The sequence below is a fragment of the Rhinopithecus roxellana genome, chromosome 12 (assembly GCF_007565055.1).
Source record: "Rhinopithecus roxellana isolate Shanxi Qingling chromosome 12, ASM756505v1, whole genome shotgun sequence".
Classification (NCBI taxonomy): domain Eukaryota; kingdom Metazoa; phylum Chordata; class Mammalia; order Primates; family Cercopithecidae; genus Rhinopithecus; species Rhinopithecus roxellana.
In genome coordinates this window covers 88,646,907-88,667,057 of record NC_044560.1, presented here as the reverse complement: position 1 = coordinate 88,667,057, position 20,151 = coordinate 88,646,907, and the positions used below count along the sequence as shown (strand labels likewise).

Here is a 20,151-nt window from a genome sequence, read left to right as displayed (position 1 = left end):
GATCGAGTGCAGGGAGCAGGAGGCCAAAACATGAGGGACCGGGCCACTATCCGGCGCCTGAATATGTATAGGCAAAAGGAGCGCAGGTGAGCATTGGGTGCTGTCATCCTTTCTCTTTTCCTTCATGCCTTGACCGCTAGCTGAGACTGATTAAGCGTTTGCTGTTCTCACCCCCACTTCCTCCAAATAGGAGTTATATATTCTCAAATATAATTGTATATGAATGTCATTAGGATAAATGGTTAATTTTTGGTTAAGGGCATGGGTAGCTGGTGGTGAAATAGTGATGGTTTCACAGTACTCAAAAGTAGAGGTCTTGTTTCTCACAGCCCTGACCTTCACAAATGGCGCATTAAATCTCAGCATTAAATATGGCCAGATATAACAAAACCTACAGGACTATAGTTAGGAAAGCCACCAGAAAATGTGTTTTTTAATGCCAAAATGTAGATCACAACATTGTAGCACTTGGACACTCATCACAACTCTGAGTTCTGCTGAGGTAGCCTCTACCACAGGGATTTGCTGAGTGTGGCATTCTGCTAGCTGGTCTTAGTTTGTTTGGTAATTAGATTCTCCGTCTCCGTCTGTTCTAGAAGATGTGACTAAAATACAAATGTCAGTTAACTTAATATGCGTTAGTCATCTACTTTGCAGTTTGCTTTAGAATTTGGAATCCCAGCGTAAATCACCCTCTACTTGAACAATTCATCTAAACCAGCCTTCTAATCGTTACCCAAAAAACTCAAGTATGTGTTTTTTTTTTTTTTAAGCAAACAGTAAACAGATTTTTTAAAACGTCACTGTTAGTTGTTATTCATCTAGCAGTAATCATTACGTGCTCTGTTGCAAGTGGTTAGATGGCTTTTGGGCAATCTGTTTCAAATGTAGAAGTACTTTGTGTTTACTGGAAGTGGTATTTCATGATCATTTAAAACCAAAGTAAGAAGTCCTTTTGGGCCGGGCGCGGTGGCTCAAGCCTGTAATCCCAGCACTTTGGGAGGCCGAGACGGGCGGATCACGAGGTCAGGAGTTCGAGATCATCCTGGCTAACACGGTGAAACCCCGTCTCTACTAAAAAATACAAAAAGCTAGCCGGGCGAGGTGGCTGGCGCCTGTAGTCCCAGCTACTCGGGAGGCTGAGGCAGGAGAATGGCGTAAACCCGGGAGGCGGAGCTTGCAGTGAGCTGAGATCCGGCCACTGCACTGTAGTCCCAGCTACTCGGGAGGCTGAGGCAGGAGAATGGCGTAAACCCGGGAGGCGGAGCTTGCAGTGAGCTGAGATCCGGCCACTGCACTCCAGCCTGGGTGACAGAGCGAGACTCCGTCTCAAAAAAAAAAAAAAAAAAAAAAAAAAAAGAAGTCCTTTTGATGGAAAATATATTCTGTAAATCAAACTTTGCTGTTGCCATTCTTCTGTTGTCAACCAATATCTGTTCTTTCCTCAATTTAGGAACAGTCGTGGTAAAATAATTAAACCCCTGCAATATCAGTCAACGGTGGCTTCTGGCACAGTAGCAAGAGTAGAGCCAAATATTAAATGGTTTGGTGAGTATTATCCCCTGCTACTTTGCTCTACAAAATGTATGCTGAGTGGAAACGGCTAGGATGTTTAAATATCTAAACGACAGGAGTTTTTGGTGAGTGGAACTGTCAAGGATTATCTGAGAAAGGGATAAGAAAAAGTACTGGGAAAAGCAGTGGTGGTAGATTTAATAAATAACTTCTTTTTGAAGAGTGCTCACCATTAGTAATTGTAATTGAACCCTCTTAAGCAGATAAGACCATCCTTAATGACTAGCATTCACAGACCTTAGAATGCTCATCTTGATCTTTTATGCTTGCCTGGAGAGATACTGTTTGAGAGGTGGCCTTGTAGGTGTTTGTGCATATATCCTGCAGGGTAAGTGCATTAGCCCAGAGTTCCTCTGAAACACTTCTTAATGGGATTTTTATTTGAACTTGGGTGACAATTAAAGGGTCTCACTGTTGAACCTTCCAACAGTGAATAGAGTATCTTCAGTCTCAGGGTGATCACAGCTTCTTCCTTGGGAAACTCCCTGTTCCATTTCAGTCTGGGCTTTTAACTTTGCCCTTAGCCACTGGTAACGTATGGGCACTTTAGATGATCAGACCCCAGTGTTTGCTTGGTGTTTGACCTCTGTCCTTGGGGGCAGATGGCAGCTACCTTTGAGTCTCTTATACTTTTGGTAGGATACTTCCTAGGAACTGCAACACAGAAAGGTGTCAAAGAAAACTCTGCAGAGAAGCATTTAGCATGGCTGCTGGGTACTGTGACTCCAGATTAGACTGCCTGGGTTTGGATTCTAGTTCTGTCATTTATGTGCAAGTTATTAAGTCTGTCTGTTCATCAGTTTTCTCATCCCTAACATGAGAACAAGATGAAACCTATCTCACAGGACTGTCATGGTAATCAAATGAGTAAATACAGGCAAGGCACAGTGGCTCACGCCTGTAATCCCAGCATTTTGGGAGGCCAAGGCTAGTGGATCACTTGAGGTCAGGAGTTCGAGACCAGCCTGGCCAACACAGTGAAACCCCCATCTCTACTGAATATAGAAAAATTAGCCAGGCGTTGTGGTGGGCACCTGTAATCCCAGCTACTTGGGAGGCTGAGGCAGGAGACTCCCTTGAGCCTGGGAGGCAGAGGTTGCAGTGAGCTGAGATTGTGCCGCTGTACTCCAGCCTAGGTGACGGAGTGAGACTCCGTCTCAAAAACAAAAAAAGTAAATACATATAAAGTGCTTAGAATAGTACCTAGCAAGTAGTGAGTATAATGTAAGCATTACTTGCTACCATCATTACCACCTTGCTGTTTTGCATTCATGCTGCAGGCATGCTGTTTAATTGAATGCTTTTCAGGATCTCCCTCACATGGTGTTTTCCAGGTAGTGGTGCAGGGCTCTGTCTTGTTCCCTTGCATGGATTCATTGGTTAATGAATCATTAACCAATTGATTAACCAATTGAGGTCCCTTTGCATCCTCATAACCCTAAAAGTGGTAACTATGACTTAGGTTTCAGTGTTTCAGGATTCTCTGTCTATACTGACTGATCAGCTGTGATTGGCTCCAAGTTTCTCTGCCAGATCTAGCAGGAAGTAGGACATTTGTCAGATCTCAGTTCCATTCCATGCTATTTATTTCTCAGTTTCATTTAGTCAGGAAACGGCTTGGAAAACTATTGAAACCCTTTGTCGGTCTGGGTTGGTGGAATAGTTCATAGTGTGCAAGTGCAGGAGAGGCAGCTTTTTGGGTTTTTTTTCCTCCTTAAGTTTGGAAACAGCTCCAAGGATGGATGGATCAGGTACTTGGGTGAGTGAGGGTAATTTAAAATCTTGCCTTTCACCGTGTCAGCGGAAGATGGATGTGCAAATATTTATTAAGTGGCAACGTTCTTTATTTGTAAAACAGGAAACACACGTGTGATTAAGCAGTCATCATTACAAAAATTTCAAGAGGAAATGGATACAGTTATGAAGGATCCATACAAAGTTGTCATGAAGCAAAGCAAGTTACCAATGTCTCTTCTCCACGATCGAATCCGGCCTCATGTAAGATGTAGGATATCCCAGGCTATGGAATTTCCTGGGCAGACTCCTTGCAGCTCCCTCTCTAACATATTTGTCTTTTGTTTTTCTTAGAAAATAGCAACTTCAATGTAGCAATGATGAACTTCCTAAGACCTCTGTCATCTTTTCACTTTTAGTATGAAGTGTGGTAGTGTAGTGGATCAAAGCACAGGTTTTGGAGTTGAGACCTGAATTTTAATCCTTGCTCTATCCGTTCCTGTACCCTTAGTTGGGTTTCTCTATGAACTTTAACTTCTTTGCCTTGAAAGTAAAAATAGGCTGGGCGCAGTGGCTCACGCCTGTAATCCCAACACTTGGGAGACCAAGGCGGGCGGATCACCTGAGGTGAGGAGTTTGAGACCAGCCTGACCAACAAGAAGAAACCCCATCTCTACTAAAAATGCAAAATTAGCTGGGCGTGGTGGTGCATACCTGTAATCTCAGCTACTCAGGAGGCTGAGGCAGGAGAATTGCTTGAACCCGGGAGGCGGAGATTGCAGTGAACCAAGATCGTGCCATTGCACTCCAGCCTGGGCAACAGGAGCGAAACTGTCTAAAAAGAAAAAGAAAAAGAAAGTATAGATAACCCACCGCCTTGGGTTATTGGCTACAGATGAAACATCTGTAAAGCACTTGGTCCGTAGTAAGCACATAGCACACCACCTAATAAGAGCTAAATTGATAACAGATATTAGTAATATTATTTATTATTATTTATTTTGGTAGGCAAACTTGTTTTAAGTGGTAATTCCATCAAACATTGGGACAGCGTAGAATTAGGATTGAGTTGGTAGAACTTTGGTGTTGGGTACGTTCAGCTTTTGTAAGATTCTTGAGATTTCTTCTCAGCTGAAGGAAGGGCTGCTGGTCACATTGGTTGTCAATTGCTGAAGTTTGAAGTACAGTAAGGATTCAATCTGGGTTGAATGGAATGAGTTTCACACAGAACAAAGAAAGAGTCTGATGTTTGTCTGCTCATTTTTACTTGCATTGAATGATAATTCCCAGAAATGTAGCCATTACGTAAGCTTCAGTTCCAACATGGGGAGGGGAGAAAAACATTGACATGCGTACGTGGGTTAAATAGTTCAAAGAAAAGTGTTTACTTGCAGAACAAAATAAAAACTAAGGCCTGGTTATTGCCTCAGGTTTTGTCAGTTATGTTTTGTTTCATGATGGACTGGAAGAATGGCACCTATTAGTGGAATGACTGTTTTCTTTCAGGGGAACACATGAGTGTAATTCATGAACCACAGACAAGTTGCTCATTTCCCTTGTTCTCTTTGTCTGTTCTCCCTAAAGCCATCTTTTAAGCAACTATTGAATCTTGTTTATGAGAAGAACAGAGAGGCTCTATCATGGATTTATTGCTTTGTTGCCTGTTCTTGTTGTCAGCGCTTCTAAAATTCAGTATTTAAATATCTGGTATGTAGAATGAAGGGTCTGCAGTTGCACCAGTCAGCTTCTTTGTTGATGCAGAAAGCTGCTCAGAGTAATTGATGCGTTTTCTGCTTTGGTCTTGAAAAACCTTACCCATTTTATTTTAGTGTGATATCTATTACTTATAAAATCTAATTCTGAGATTATTTTGCACAGTGGAGTTAGATCAGATATGCATATTCATCTATATGTGTTTTAGAACTACTGTATTTCTGTAGCAATACAGTAAGAGTACTGTAACTTTGCAGATGTACTTTGTTATATACTGTATATTACTGTATCATACTTATTAATGTGTAGGTTTATAGACAAAGCCTTGTGTGCTGTAATTTATAGGTTAAGAGATTTTGAAGATAATTTTGGTCACACTTGATTTTACCCAGTGACATTAGAACCTGTTTCTCATGTAAAATGAGCTGCTTCTGTTTGGGGATGCTCCTGAGTGGAACATAGTGACTAAAACTAAACTGAGTTGTGGGTCAGAGCATCTGAGAAAATGAAAATAGTTTAAGGATCTTTAGAAGTTGGAAGAGGGGATATGTTAAAGTTCAGAAGCCATGGGGGCTGCTCCATCATCCTCACAGCTTTTGGTAGTGGTGCTTACGGAGGAGCTTGTACTAGGGGGAAAGGGGTGATTCTTTCTTTTTTTTTTTTTGATATTGTCTGCCGGCTGTTAACATTCTGTTATGTGATAGATCCTAACTCAAACTTTGATTTTTATCTTGCTTCAGAAATTCTTATGCCTGTAACTCCTTTACAGGCACATCAAGTTCTAGTTAGTATCAGGTTCCTTTAATCACATCTAAACTATTATTTTGGACTTTTGCTAGATGTTTTTCATCTGAAGACTTGCCATGTGCATTTAATAAAAACGTTACCTAAATTAGGGAAAATGTTATCTGAAACTAAAATGCATCTTACAAAACAAACAATTCCTTTTAGCCATGAAAGAAACTAACTTCCAAGAAAAAGTTGGCATTTACAGTTGGTTTAAAAAAACCTCACAAATTTGAGTATGATTGTCCTTGATAAAATCTATGAATTTGGCGAATTTTATGCACTTGTTTGAAAGCTAAAAAAAATGGTGGAAAAGATTAGTTAATTTTCATCACTGTAGCCTTAATTACATTTGACTGAAGTTTATGATAAATGAAATAAAGCAGAGTTTTTGGCAAGTTTTTGCACAACTATTCATATTTACTTTGATTATTTGTATTACTTGTGTATCTCTCTAAGGAAGCTTACAGAACTTCAGAATAAGGGAACCAGTGTTTGTGCCATTTCAACAAGTATTTCTGATTTGAAACCAGACTGAAACCATGTTCTTATAGATTTGGGTATGGGTTGAACCTTGGAAAAATAAAATCAGAAAGTCTTTCCTAGGTGGGTGTTTAGGTTTTCGCTTTTCCTCAGTGCTTTTCTTAGTTTTACCTGTTGTTCTTGTTTCTCTTCAGAAATCGAAGGTCCACATTCTTGATACTGAAGGTTTTGAAACTACATTTGGCCCTAAGTCACAGAGGAAGCGACCAAACTTATTTGCAAGTGATATGCAGTCTCTTATTGAAAATGCTGAGATGTCCACTGAGAGCTATGACCAGGGCAAGGATCGTGATTTGGTAACTGAAGACACTGGTGTGAGGTACAGTTTTTTTTGTTTTGTTTTTTGTTTGTTTGTTTTTTGAGACGGAGTCTCACTCTATCACCCAGGCTGGAGTGCAGTGGCACGATCTCGGCTCACTGCAAACTCCGCCTCCCTGGTTCACGCCATTCCCTTGCCTCAGCCTCCCGAGTAGCTGGGACTGCAGGCGCCCGCCACCTTGCCTGGCTAATTTTTTGTATTTTTAGTAGAGACGGGGTTTCACTGTGTTAGCTAGGATGGTCTCGATCTTCTGACCTTGTGATCCGCCCACCTCAGCCCCCAAAGTGCTGGGATTATAGCATGAGCCACTTCGCCTGGCCTTTTTTTTTTTTTGTGGATAGAGTCTTGCTCTGTTGCCCAGGCTGGAATGCAGTGGCACGATCTCGGCCCACTGCAACCTCTGCCTCCCAGGTTCAAGCAATTCTCCTGCCTCAGCCTGCCTCCATGCCCGGCTCATTTTTTGTATTTTAGTAGAGACAGGGTTTCACCGTGTTGCCTAGGCTGGTCTTGAACTCCTGAGCTCAGACAGTCCACCCGCCTTGGCCTCCTAAAGTGCTAGGATTATAGGTGTGAGCCACCCACCGCTCCTGGCCGAGGTGCAGTTTTGAAGTTCATGCAAGTCTCATCATTTGGTCTTCTGCAACAAAACATTTTCTTTCAAGTTATTTTGCCTGTGTGAAGCTCAGTGCTTTAACTCATATATGGAGCTGTCTTCTTCCCTCAGGCTGGAGACATTGGTGAAATTGGGGCTAGACTGAAGATGTCTAAGGTGGCTTGATTGACAAAGGTCTCTCTTCATCCCCAAAATAAGATTTTCTTCATTTATAATTGTAATACACCATAGACAAATTAGGAAATATAGTTAAGTTGGAAAATGCAACACAAAGAACATAACTCATAACCCCATTACACATATTAAGCATTGTTAATGTCTCCGTGAATATCGGGGCTTCCTTAACTGGAGAACTCTGAGTTCATGGATGGCCTTTAAGGTTTCTTTGACTCTTTGAAGCAAATATGGAAAATTTGTGAGCATACATAAAGGCGGTGGGGTTTTGTCTTTTTTGTTTTTGTTTTGGGGAGGAGAAGAGGAAGTGTCTATAACTTTCATCATATTCTTGTAGGGATCCATACTCAAAAGAAGAATCAGTCACTAGCTGGCTGCAGTGGCCTGCCTGTAATACTAGTTTTCTGGGAGGCCAAGGCAGGAAGATCGCTTGAGCACAGGAGTTTGAGACCAGCCTAGGCGACATAGCGAGACCTTGTCTCTACAAAAAATAAAAACTTGGCTGGGCATAGTGATGTGCACCTGTAGTCCCAGCTACCCAGAAGGCTGAGGTGGGAGGATCACTGGAGCCCAGGAGTTTGAGGCTGCAGTAAGCTGTGATTGTTAGGAATACATTTCTATGTCAGTATATAATCAACAATAATATAATATTTATTGTCAGAGTAGTGTTTTGTTTCTTATGGCTAGTCTGATTGTTGGACATTTATACTGTGTATAGTTTTTCCTTATGGTGAACAACACAAGGATGAAGCATCAATGTGACCACATCTTTTTCATCCTTAATTATTCCCCAAAGATAAATTCTTACGGAGCAAATTGTGGTATTAAAAGGTATGCATGTTTTTTGATAGGCAGCTGCCACATTGCTCTTGAGAAAGGTTTAATTTCATTTCCCTTGGGTAGTGCTAGAAATCTCTCATTCTCCATCCATCTCATGTCTCTTAAATGAAGTGGAGGTTTTGCTGTCTTAGTGAAGAGGCATTGTCCTTTGACTGCATCAGTGTTATTACCTCATTGCTATTGTCAGCCCATCTTCAAGCATTGGGCCACCTAGAGATAAAATGTCAAGCCATTTGAGGCCAAGCAAAAAGAGGCAGTGAGTTCATCTATTTATTCTTAGAATTATTTGAACTTTCGTTGGCTTTGTATTCTGCCAATTTGAATTTTTCCTCCCACAAAAGGTATAGTAGGTAATGGAGTAAAGATAGAACTATTTTTGTTTACCTTGGATAAATGTCCTTGAGACTAGTAAATGAACAGATTCTAAACCTTATCAGAAAAATACTGCTTTATATGGGAGCTATGGAGTATAGGTTGTGATTCAGCTCCTGCCAATTCCATTTTAAAATTCTTTTAATTCTTTTTTTTTGGGACGGCGTCTCGCTCTGTTGCCCAGGCTGGAGTGCAGTGGTACAATCTCGGTTCACTGCAACCTCTGCCTCCCAGGTTCACGCCATTCTCCTGCCTCGGCCTCCCAAATAGCTGGGACTACAGGTGCCCGCCACCATGCCTGGCTAATTTTTTGTATTTTTAGCAGAGACGAATTTCACTGTGTTAGCCTGGATAGTCTCGATCTCCTTACCTCATGATCTGCCCGCCTCGGCCTCCCAAAGTGCTGGGATTATAGGCGTTAGCCACCGCACTCGGCCTCCCACTTTATAATTCTCTGTGACGTACTGCTTAATTCAGTCATGCTCTTTTTTTAGTTTAATGTTTTATTGTGGTAAAATGTATGTAACAAAAAATGTGACCGGGCGCAGTGGCTCACACCTGTAATGCTAGCACTTTGGAGGCTGAGGTGGGCGGATCACCTGAGGTCAGGAGTTCGAGATCAGCCTGACCAACATGGTGAAACCCAGTCCCTACTAAAAATGCAAAAATTAGCTGGCCCAGGGGTGAACACCTGTAGTACCAGCTACTCGGGAGGCTGAGGCTGGAGAATCACTTGAACTAGGGAGGTGGAGGTTGCAGTGAGCCAAGATCGCACCACTGCATTTCAGCCTGTGCGACAGAGCAAGACTCTGTCTCAAAAAAAAAAAAGTACTCTTTTTTTTTTTTTTTTTTTTTGAGACGGAGTCTTGCTCTGTCCCCCAGGCTGGAGTGCAATGATGTGTTCTTGGCTCACTGCAACCTCCGCTTCCCAGGTTCAAGCGATTCTCCAGCCTCAGCCTCCCGAGTAGCTGGGATTACAGGCACCTGTCACCACATCCGGCTAATTTTTTTGTATTTTTAGTAGAGACAGGGTTTCACCATGTTGGTCAGGCTGGTGATCCTGGCCTTGTGATCCACCGCCTCAGCCTCCCAAAGTGCTGGGATTACAGGTGTGTGAGCCACCATGCCCAGCTCTTCTAACCATTTTTAAGTGTACAGTTTAGTGGCACTAAGTTCATTTACATTGTTGTGCAATTATTGCAGCTATCCGTCTCCAGAACTTTTTCATCATCCCAAACTGAAACCCTGTACCCGTAACACTAACGCTCCATTTCCCCTCTGCCCCCAGCGCCTGGTAACAACATTCTACTTTCTGTCTCTCGTGAATTTGACTGGTTTAGGTGCCTAATATAAGTGGAATCATACAGTATTTGTCCTTTTGTGTCTGGCTTATTTCACTTAGCATAATGTCTTCAAGGTTCATTCATGTCATTGCATGTGTCAGAATTTTCTTCTTCTTTTTTTTTTTTAATTAATTAATTAATTTTTTGAGACAGGGTCTTTGCTGTGTCACCCAGGCTGGAGCAGTAGCCTGCTCACGGCTCACTGCAGCCTCAACCTCCTGGGCTCAAGGAGTTCTCCCACCCCAGTCTCCCCAGTAGCTGAGACTACAAGCATGCAACACTATGCCCAGCTAATTTTTGTATTTTTTGTGGAGATGGGCTTTTGCCATGTTGCCCAGGCTGGTCTTGAACTCCTGGGCTCAAGCAGTCTGCCCTGCTTGGCCTCCCAAAGTGCTGGAATTACAGGTGTGAGCCACTGAGCCAGCTAGAATTTCCTCCTTTTTAAAGTTGAATGCTATTTTGTTGTATATATGTGCCACATTGTGTTTACCCATTTATTTGTTGACAGACGTTTGGGCACACTGTTAAAATTCAGTTTGTTTCTGGTCCATCTCCAACTGGGTTTGATACTGTTTCTTTTGGTACATTGACTTTACCCTAAAGCATTCTTCTAGTCTTAATGGTGCTTCAGTTGCTCATTTGGGGTGCTTTCTTATTTAGAAATGAAGCTCAAGAAGAGATCTATAAAAAGGGACAGTCCAAAAGAATATGGGGTGAGCTCTACAAGGTAAGACTCCTAAATTCCCTCCCATTGAGTGGTTCCTTTGGCTTTCATGATTTTGTAGAAGAAAACTAATTTTGGTATATTGAAGCTCTGTTGCCCAGAGTACAGGCACCACTGCCTGTTCCATCCTCTTCCTCCTACAAAGAAACTCGGAAGACATACTAGCATTGATCTAGGGAACTGCATTGTTTAAAGTACTTGTATAAGAGTAACAGCTATCTTTTATTATACATGCGTATATTTATTACCTGTCAGTATTTTTTAAGATTTCCGCCAAAGTGATATTCCTGTTTAGATTTATCATGCCTAGTTAAAGTCATATGCAACATTTTAAGTTATTTAGTCCACCCCTCTCCTTTTATAGATAAGGACTCCTGTCTGGAAAGGTTTAATGCTCTACCTAGCTCAGCTAGCTTGTTAGTGAAGGAGGCTTTGTGTGTCTTGATTTCTGATCCACTGCTCTTTAACTGGCAGAGGTTTATGTCCATGCACTAATAATAACCTTCAGAAGAAACATTTTCAAGCATAATCATGTAATTAAATAGTAACATAATAGGAAACTAGTACTGTGAAGGCAAGCTAAACTTTTCAGTTTTTTGTGAAATACACAAAACCTATAATATTACAAACTTAAAGATTATATTACAAACTTAAAGAAGTCTAAGAAGTAATCCGTAGTAGTTCAGTAATCCACAGTAGTTAGGAAATAAGTTGAGTTTCATCTAAGCTAGTTTTCCTGTTTTAAATTCAGCAGGTTTCAAAAACCACAGGATGAAAAACCTTTTGAATTCTGATCACTGGGCCTTGAGATTAACTACAACCAACTCTGCCCAGAGACTGTTTTGAAGTTGTCTCTAAATGTTACTATTTTATTTTCCCCAGACTCCCTTAAATGTCATCCCTCTTTTATTTGTACTGTAGCAAACCATTTTTGCCTCTCTGAATTTTCAGGTGATAGATTCATCAGATGTTGTAGTTCAAGTTCTTGATGCTAGAGATCCAATGGGCACTCGTTCCCCTCACATTGAAACTTACCTGAAGAAGGAAAAACCTTGGAAACACCTCATTTTTGTACTTAACAAATGTGACCTTGTTCCAACTTGGGCAACAGTAAGTACAACTACTAAACCAGAATAGACTATTAAGACATCTGTCAATAAGTCAGTTATGGGGTTTTTAGGCTAAAGTGTTGCACTGCTGAGATTGTAGTAATGGGAGTGCTCTCGTTGGAAACACGAAAGTGTGCTCATTGATGGTGGGCAGAGGCACCAGGAGACAGCTGCTGAGGCCACTGCCTGCTTCACGTTATGCTCCATTGGTTGCATTTAGTAACAATGAAGACATCTTTTGGAATACTGTTTTGTATTTATAAGACAAGACAAAGCATTAACCATTATACTTGGAAAAACCGTTTCGAAGAATTATGGCTAACATTTTCCTTAGACAACATTATATTTGAAACAGTTCTGTAATTCAAGCTCTGATTCTTCCACATAATGTAAATAAATGAACTGCAGTTTACCAGCATGTTTTCGTCTCTCCCTCTAGAAACGGTGGGTTGCTGTCCTCTCCCAGGATTATCCGACACTTGCTTTCCATGCAAGCCTTACTAACCCATTTGGCAAGGGAGCATTCATTCAGCTTCTGCGGCAGTTTGGAAAGGTATTGAACCCTGATCTGTTTCTCCTGGAGTTGTGTAGCTGTGAGTTGGTGTAAGAATCTGTCTTGCCATGGCATAGCAGAAAGTTACCAATTTCTTAGCTGGACGTGGTTGCGCAGGTCTGTAGTCCTAGCTACTCAGGATGCTGAGGCAGGAGGATCGCTGGAGCCCAGGAGATCAAGGGTACAGTGAGCTATGATGGCACCACTGCACTCCAGCCTGGGTGACAGCAAAACCCTGCCTCTTAAAAAAAAAAGATGTGGCTAGGCGTGATGGCTCACACCTGTAATCCCAGCACTTTGGGAGGCCAAGGCAGGCAGATCACAAGGTCAAGAGTTTGAGACCAGCCTGGCCAATATGGTGAAACCCCGTCTCTACTAAAAATACAAAGATTAGTCAGGCATGATGGCACACGCCTGTAGTCCCAGCTACTCGGGAGGCTGAGGCAGGAGAATCGCTTGAACCTGGGAGGCGGAGGTTGCAGTGAGCTGAGATTGCGCCACTGCACCCCAGCCTGGGCGACAGAGCAAGACTCCATCTCAAAGAAAAAAGAAAAGAAAATGTAAAATTTCCAGAGATGTAAAAACTCACAGAGTGTCAGGATTATAAGAGATTCTGAAGTGTTTTCTTGCTCAGCCTTTGCCCCCATCCATGACCAGTGTTGCTTCCATTTCTGCCACAGCCCTGGCACCTGACGTTTCACGCTCTGCTGGGCTTTCCAGGCCTGCTGTACCTCCTCTGCCCATGGAGCCCCTTCAGCTTCTGTCTCCTCTGGTTGGAGAGGGCCCTGCCAAAATTCAAGCTTCAGATCCCTGGTCAGATGTCAGCTCCTGAGGGAAGCCCTGGAACCAGACTACCCTATCAAATGTTCTTAAAGCTTCATGCTCTGTACCTGTCATTTTGAATTTGTATATTTAGTTAATTCTACCTGGCTTCTAACAAAAGACACATGTCTGCTGTCCCACCCTTCCCCACTGTACAGAAGCAAATGCTTCCAATAGTTAGCTGTTAGTTCTGTTATTTTCTTCCATATTTTTAGTACATGCTTAGGATTTTTTCTTGATCTGTGCCTACTCCCCCACCCCCAGTTTAAGATGCTTATTAATTTCCTACTACAGAAAATGAGGATTTGCTTTCTTATAGCCATCCTCCCTCTGTATGTACTCCCCCCTGTATTGTTAGATGCCAGTGTTGGGTTACAGTATTATTCATTCAGTGTTGGTTGGTGGTGGTGGTGGTTGTTGTTTTAATTTGGAAAGGAGAGCTGTATTTCTCATAAAGGGTTGCAGCCTGCAGGGTGGCCACTCTTAACAGGCTGGGAAGAGTAGCCTCGGCCATTCAGCCTTTACACTGTCATGACTGGAACATATTAGTCACAGCTGATCCACATGGCGTGCTATGAGTATAATTCCTTTCTGATCGAAGCTTTTATTTTCACTAGTGTTACTTTGCTGTGTTCTATTTGCATCTGTCACTATCATATTACCAAATTCTCTGATACAGTAGGAACTCTCAGCGCTTCTGGGCAGCACAGGTAGTTCCCTTCAGTGGCCAGCACTCCGTCCTCTGCAGGGCTGGCCACTCTCCAGGCTGTTGCAGCGTCGTCTTTCTGGGATTTCCTTTCACTGTCATCCAGAGAATTCCCATGGCTGTTTTCCTGTGTGGGAACTCTTGTTCATAGGACCTCTTTTCTTCTTTTCTGTTCTACTCCTTCCTTTCGATGGGACATATCTTCCAAAAGTTTCCTTAGAAGGAATACTTGGAAAGAACATTTTTTGAGATACGCCTTGCATTCTGAGAATATCTTTTATTAACGTCTTTATTCTACACTTTATGCTGTTTTTCCTCAGAATACTGAAGTTACCACTACACTGTCTTCTGACTTCTGAGGAATCTGAGGCCATTCTGACCCCTCATACTTTGTGTGGCTGTGATGTCTCTTTTTGAGACAGGGTCTTGCTTTGTCACCCAGGCTAGAGTGCGGTGGTGCAACCTCAAACTCCTAGGCCCAAGTGATCCTCCTGCCTCGTCTTGGCCTCCTGAAGTGCTGGGATTACAGGTGTATGCCACCACGTCCAGCCGATCTTTTCTTATTCTAAAATTTAAAATTCCTCTTGTTCTAAAATTTCACAGTGATGTGTCTTGAAGTGGGCCTTTTATTGCTTAGTGAGCTCGGCATTTGATGAGACGTTAGTCTGATACTGTCTTACATTATTTCTTTTAAATTTTCTTTCCTCCCTCAGTTGTCTGTATTCTTGTTCAGAAATTTGCTTTTACTTCCTGGTTTAATATTTGAATTATATTTTCTTTTTTTTTTGAGACAGAGTCTCACTCTGTCACCAGGCTGGAGTGCAGTGGCGTGATCTTGGCTCACTACAACCTCCGCCTCCCGGGTTCAAGCGATTCTCCTGCCTCAGCCTCCCGAGTAGCTGGGACTACAGGCACCTGTCACCACATCCGGCTAATTTTCGTATTTTTAGTAGAGATGGGGTGTCACCATGTTCAGGATGGTCTTGATCTCTTGACCTCGTGATCCGTCTGCCTAAACCTCCCAAAGTGCTGGGATTACAGGCGTGAGCCACCACACCCAGCCTATATTTTCTTTCTTTTGGTACATATATGACATTTTCTTCTATTTTCTGGGTACTTTCCTTGTTTTCTTGAGACAGAGTTTTGCTCTTGCTGCCCAGGCTAGAGTGTAATGGCACAATCTCGGCTTACTGCAACCTCCACCTCCCAGGTTCAAGCAATTCTCCTACCTCAGCCTTCCAAGTAGCTGGGGTTACAGGCATGTGCCACCACACTTGGCTAATTTTGTATCTTTAGTAGAGATGGGGTTTCTCCATGTTGGTCAAGCTGGTCTCAAACTCCCGACCTCAGGTGATCTGCCTGCCTTGACCTCCCAAATTGCTGGAAATATAGGTGTGAGCCACCGCGTCTGGCCACTTTCCTTGTTTTGATCATCCAGCTGCCCTATCACAAAATTTATTTTGCCAATCACTTTTAATTTTTAATTTCTGAGAGCTCTTGTTGAAATCTGATTTGCTCTGCCTCCTTTTACATCTTATTTCACAGTCACACTGTCTTCTCTGTCTCCAAGAACATTAATGATGTTTTGAAATTTTCCTGTCTGCATTGATTCTGTTACCTCCAAATTTTTGTTTGTTTTTTTGTCTTTTCTGCTAGAGTCACGCTTAAAAATTTTTTCTTTTACTTTAAAAATTTTTTTGAGACGGGGTCTTATTCTGTCTTAACCCAGGCTGAAGTGCAGTAGTGCAATCATGGCTCACTGCAGCTTCGACCCCCAAGTAGAGTCACATTTAAATGTTTATTCTTGATTCTCTATTTATGTTTAAGAGTAAGGCATTAGGCCAGGTAGAGTGGCTCATGCCTGTAATCCCAGCACTTTGGGAGGATGAGGCAGGCAGATCGCTTGAGCTCAGGAGTTCTAGACCAGCGTGGGCAATATGGCAAAACTCCATCTCTACAAAAAAAATAGAAAAAAATTAGCAAGGCATAGTGGTGCACACTTATGGTTCCAGCTACCCAGGAGGCTGAGGCAGGAAGATTGCTTGAGCCCAGGAGGCTGAGGCTGCAGAGAGCTGTGATTGTGTCAGTGCACTTCAGCCTGGTGACAAGGAAAGACCCTGTTTCAAAAGAAAAAAGTTAAGGCATTAAAAAACTGATAGGTTCTTTTTTTTTCTCCATGGAGTAGCCTTGTTGACTGATAAGACTTCATTGTAGGGTGATTTAATAGGGACTCAAATTTTATTTATTTATTTATTTTTATTTATTTTTTTTTTTAGATGGAGTCTCGCTCTGTTGCCCTGGCTGGAGTGCAGTGGCCCAATTTCGGCTCACTGCAACCTCTGCCTCCTGGGTTCAAGCAGTTCTCCTGCTTCAGCCTCCCAAGTAGCTGGGACTACAGGCAAGCACCACCAGACCCGGCTAATTTTTGTATTTTGAGTAGGGTTGGGGTTTCACTATGTTGGCCAGGCTGGTCTAGAACTCCTGACCTCAAGTGATCTGCCCACCTCAGCCTCCCAAAGTTCTGGGATTACAGGCATGAGCCACTGTGCCTGGCCGGGACCCAAATTTTTTGTTGGGAGGACATCCTATAGATACCAGCATCTGTAGGTCTTTGTTTTCTTGGGCTTATGAGTTTCCCCAGAAGAGAATCTTTCGATCTGTAGCTCTGGGGGTATAGAATCCTGGCTGCTAGAGTTCTGGAAACTCAAAGGGAGTGGTAGACTGGGCATCTAACTATTTAATACTTACATTTTCAATTAATCATTCTGGGAATACTGTTGTTATCTCTAAATCCAGGATCCCTTTCAAGTCTGAAGATTACAGATACTTTCAAACATGTGACATTTCAAAAAATCCAAAAGCCTATTTCATAGGCCCTGGATTTCTTTGAGAGTAAAGAAGTTGTGTGCCTACACTGAATGAGGGAGGGGATGGAGAAGTGTGGCTGCTTTGGCAGACTATCTGCTGGTCCTTGTTTTCAGCCCTATCTTAAGGGGGACCCACCACCAATTCCCAGGGCTCTCTCTGATTCATTGTCATTATTATTGCTGGATCTTTAGTTTTTCTGTCTTTACAACCACTTAGCTTTTATGTTTTTCAGTAGGCCAAGTTTGATACTACTTTTAAGCATCTAGTATTTTGTTTAGCATCATTTTAGTTTTCGTTGTCTCATCTCCATCCTATTCTCTGGTTCAGTATGTTTGGTTCTGTTGGTTTAAAAGTGTTAATGTCCACTGCTGTCATTCTAGTGGAGTTGGTGAGGGAACGGGGTTAGCATGTATGTTCAGTCCACCATCTTTAATCAGAAGCCTCCATTCGTTTGTAGGCCGTCTTCTTGATAGCAGGAAGACTTCTTGAGACTTTCGCCCAGTAGTCTAACTTTCAAGGTTGCTTTTTTTTCTTTTGTTATTTATTTTTGACAGTGGAAATGCAGATGTATTATGCAAAGAAAAGGAGGGGTGAGTTGTGGCATTTCTAGTTGATGAATCTGTTCAGATTCTTTTTCCTGAAGATATTTTATCAGTAGATGGCATTGTCCTAAATCAGTGACTAGCAGGCTATTTTTCTCCTTTTGTTTCTTTTTTTTTTTTTTTTTTTTTTGAGACTGGAGTCTTACTCTGTCACCCAGGCTATAGTGCAGTGCATGATCTTGGCTCCCTGCAACTTTGGCCTTCCAGGTTCAAGCGATTCTCCTGTCTCAGCTTCCCAAGTAGCTGGGATTATAGGCATGCACCACCATGCCTGGCTAATTTTTGTATTTTTAGTAGAAACAGGATTTCATCATGTTGGCCAGGCTGGTCTTGAACCCCTGACCACAGGTGATCCGCCCTCGGCCTCCTGAACTGCTGGGATTACAGGCGTGAGCCACTGCCTTCTTTTGTTTCTTGACCTACATACTTTTAACCTTAACACATATAAGGATAATTTCATATGCATGACCGAGGAAATGACTCACCTCTGATTTATTAATAAGCTTATGTATCCAGCTCACTCAGATTATGTAGGTGGTATGTATCTAGGCTTCAGATCAAGTTGTATCAACAGCTTTGCACTGTATTCTTGATATTAACAAAGTAATACAACCTGCTTGTCCAAAGGGATACATATGACTGCATGTATGTGCTGTGTGTTCTCTCTTTGAACAGTTGCACACTGACAAGAAACAGATCAGCGTTGGGTTTATTGGCTATCCAAATGTTGGCAAGAGTTCTGTGATAAATACATTGCGTTCTAAGAAAGTTTGCAACGTGGCTCCCATTGCAGGTGAAACGAAGGTATGTTTGGCGCAGGGTGACCTTACCTCTGCATATTTTATTTTCATAGAGGGTGATTGGTTAGGACTTGTTGATTTCTCTCTGCTTCTCTTGAATGCAGACCACCATTAGGAGTTTAGCTCTCCATATAATAGTTTGGAAACGTTGTTTCTGCCCACTTTGATAAGACCGAGAGTACTTTATATGCCACCGTGTGGCTTTGGCCTGTGTTGGTTAATGTGATTCATATTTAAATCTGTTTTAAATGGTCACTCCAGCCTTTTATTTTGATAAACAAAACTAACCCAAGAATATTTGATGCCTAGGTTAAGAAGCCTCAACCTTAGGGTAGGTTCTGAAAGTTGGGGGTCATATCCTACAATACAGAGTGGGGAACAGCATGGTTTTGCTTAAAGGCAGTAAGATCAAGCAGTACTAAGCTCTCAAAAGTACTTTTAAAACTCAGGGAAAGGTTCACTGGGTATAATTGCACAATACTAGATAGAAATCCTGTCTCTGCGTTATTTTTAGACTCTTAGCTGCTGGAAACTAGAGTTTACATTTAGTGGAAGTATCTTGTGCACGGCACAGATGAGAGAGTTAGTAGCTTAATTACTTAGCAGGTTGCTTTCCTTTGACTCACCCCTTCCTTCTTTCCAGCATCATACATGAGCATCAGGGGTTTGTGAAATTAGACTCTTAGTGTTGGATAGAGGACATCTCTGACTTTTTTCTGACTTCAGGTCTGGCAGTATATTACTTTGATGCGTCGGATATTCCTGATTGACTGTCCAGGTGTGGTTTACCCCTCTGAGGACTCCGAGACAGACATTGTGCTAAAAGGAGTTGTGAGTATTTGGCCCCGATAGGCTGTTTGTGTTTGCGGGGGAGTGTTCTGTAGGGAACCCTGGATACCTTTCCTTTTTACTCATTAAGAAGGCAGTTTGGGGTCAGCCTGTCTGATCAAACTTTAGGAACATGATGCTGAGCAGGGCAGCCTCTCAGCATAAGCTGTTTGAGGAGTTAGTGGAACCATGGGCATATCTGGTCAATATCATGCCACAAAAGAGTTTGTAGTTTACACACAGGATCCAAAGGGAAGCAGGGCCTGTTTATGCTTAGCAATAATTAATCTTCGTGGGTTTATGGGTTGAGTCATTTTTGGAACCCAGTCATTTCCTCACTTGTTTCTGAGTACGACCGAAAACTGTAAATGGTTCCACTTAACCTTGACCATGCTTCTGGCTATACATCCTGTGCACATTCCTCCTCTCCTTTCTTAAACTATTCCATCCTTTTTGTGTCCTGGGATGGGCAGGCTTTTAACCATTTCTGCAAGTGAGTAACATGAAGCATTCCAAGTTTAAACTGTTTGTGGCAGCCACACAGTTAGTTTGTGGTGAGTGGGGATTAAAGCTGAGTTCTGGGCTCTGTGGCTATGGTCAGCTTTCAGCAATGCTCCTTGCAGCCGACCATGTCTAGCCACCTCAGAGACAGGCTCCTGCCAGTCTCCACTAGCTTTGTGATGTTGAAATCTATTTTCAAATAGTGCTGCGAAGGACAGTGGGAACTTCACTGCTTCCACAGCAAAGTTTGTAAATGGGAGATTTCCTATTAACATTTAGGTTCAAGTGGAAAAAATTAAGAGTCCTGAAGACCACATTGGTGCTGTACTTGAACGAGCAAAGCCAGAATATATCAGCAAAACATACAAGATTGATTCTTGGGAGAATGCTGAGGACTTTCTTGAGAAGCTCGCTTTCCGGACTGGGAAGTTACTAAAGGTGAGCCAGCGTTTGTGAGAATTTAGACTGATACCTGTTGCAGGCATATATGTATATGATATGGGCCTTTTTTTGGTATGCATGTATGAACAGTGTGAAACTTGTCGCTTAAGTGATGATGAACCCCTGGGACAACTGAAATACCCTCAAAGTGGTAGGTGGTTTTGGTCCTTTGAATTTAATTGGGA

At 42.3% G+C, this 20,151-nt stretch overlaps 1 protein-coding gene across 1 annotated transcript in view; it reads left to right on the top strand.

Annotated features, from left to right (window-relative positions):
* Positions 1-20,151, top strand: part of GNL2 (G protein nucleolar 2) — a 30,209-nt gene that overhangs the window by 2,101 nt on the left and 7,957 nt on the right. The window contains exons 2-11 of the mRNA XM_010352671.2: positions 2-86; positions 1,454-1,548; positions 3,434-3,573; positions 6,486-6,670; positions 10,673-10,739; positions 11,688-11,846; positions 12,285-12,398; positions 18,072-18,200; positions 18,923-19,027; positions 19,805-19,963. Of these exons, the coding sequence (XP_010350973.2) occupies positions 2-86; positions 1,454-1,548; positions 3,434-3,573; positions 6,486-6,670; positions 10,673-10,739; positions 11,688-11,846; positions 12,285-12,398; positions 18,072-18,200; positions 18,923-19,027; positions 19,805-19,963 (1,238 nt within the window). The remainder of the gene's footprint in view (position 1; positions 87-1,453; positions 1,549-3,433; positions 3,574-6,485; positions 6,671-10,672; positions 10,740-11,687; positions 11,847-12,284; positions 12,399-18,071; positions 18,201-18,922; positions 19,028-19,804; positions 19,964-20,151) is intronic.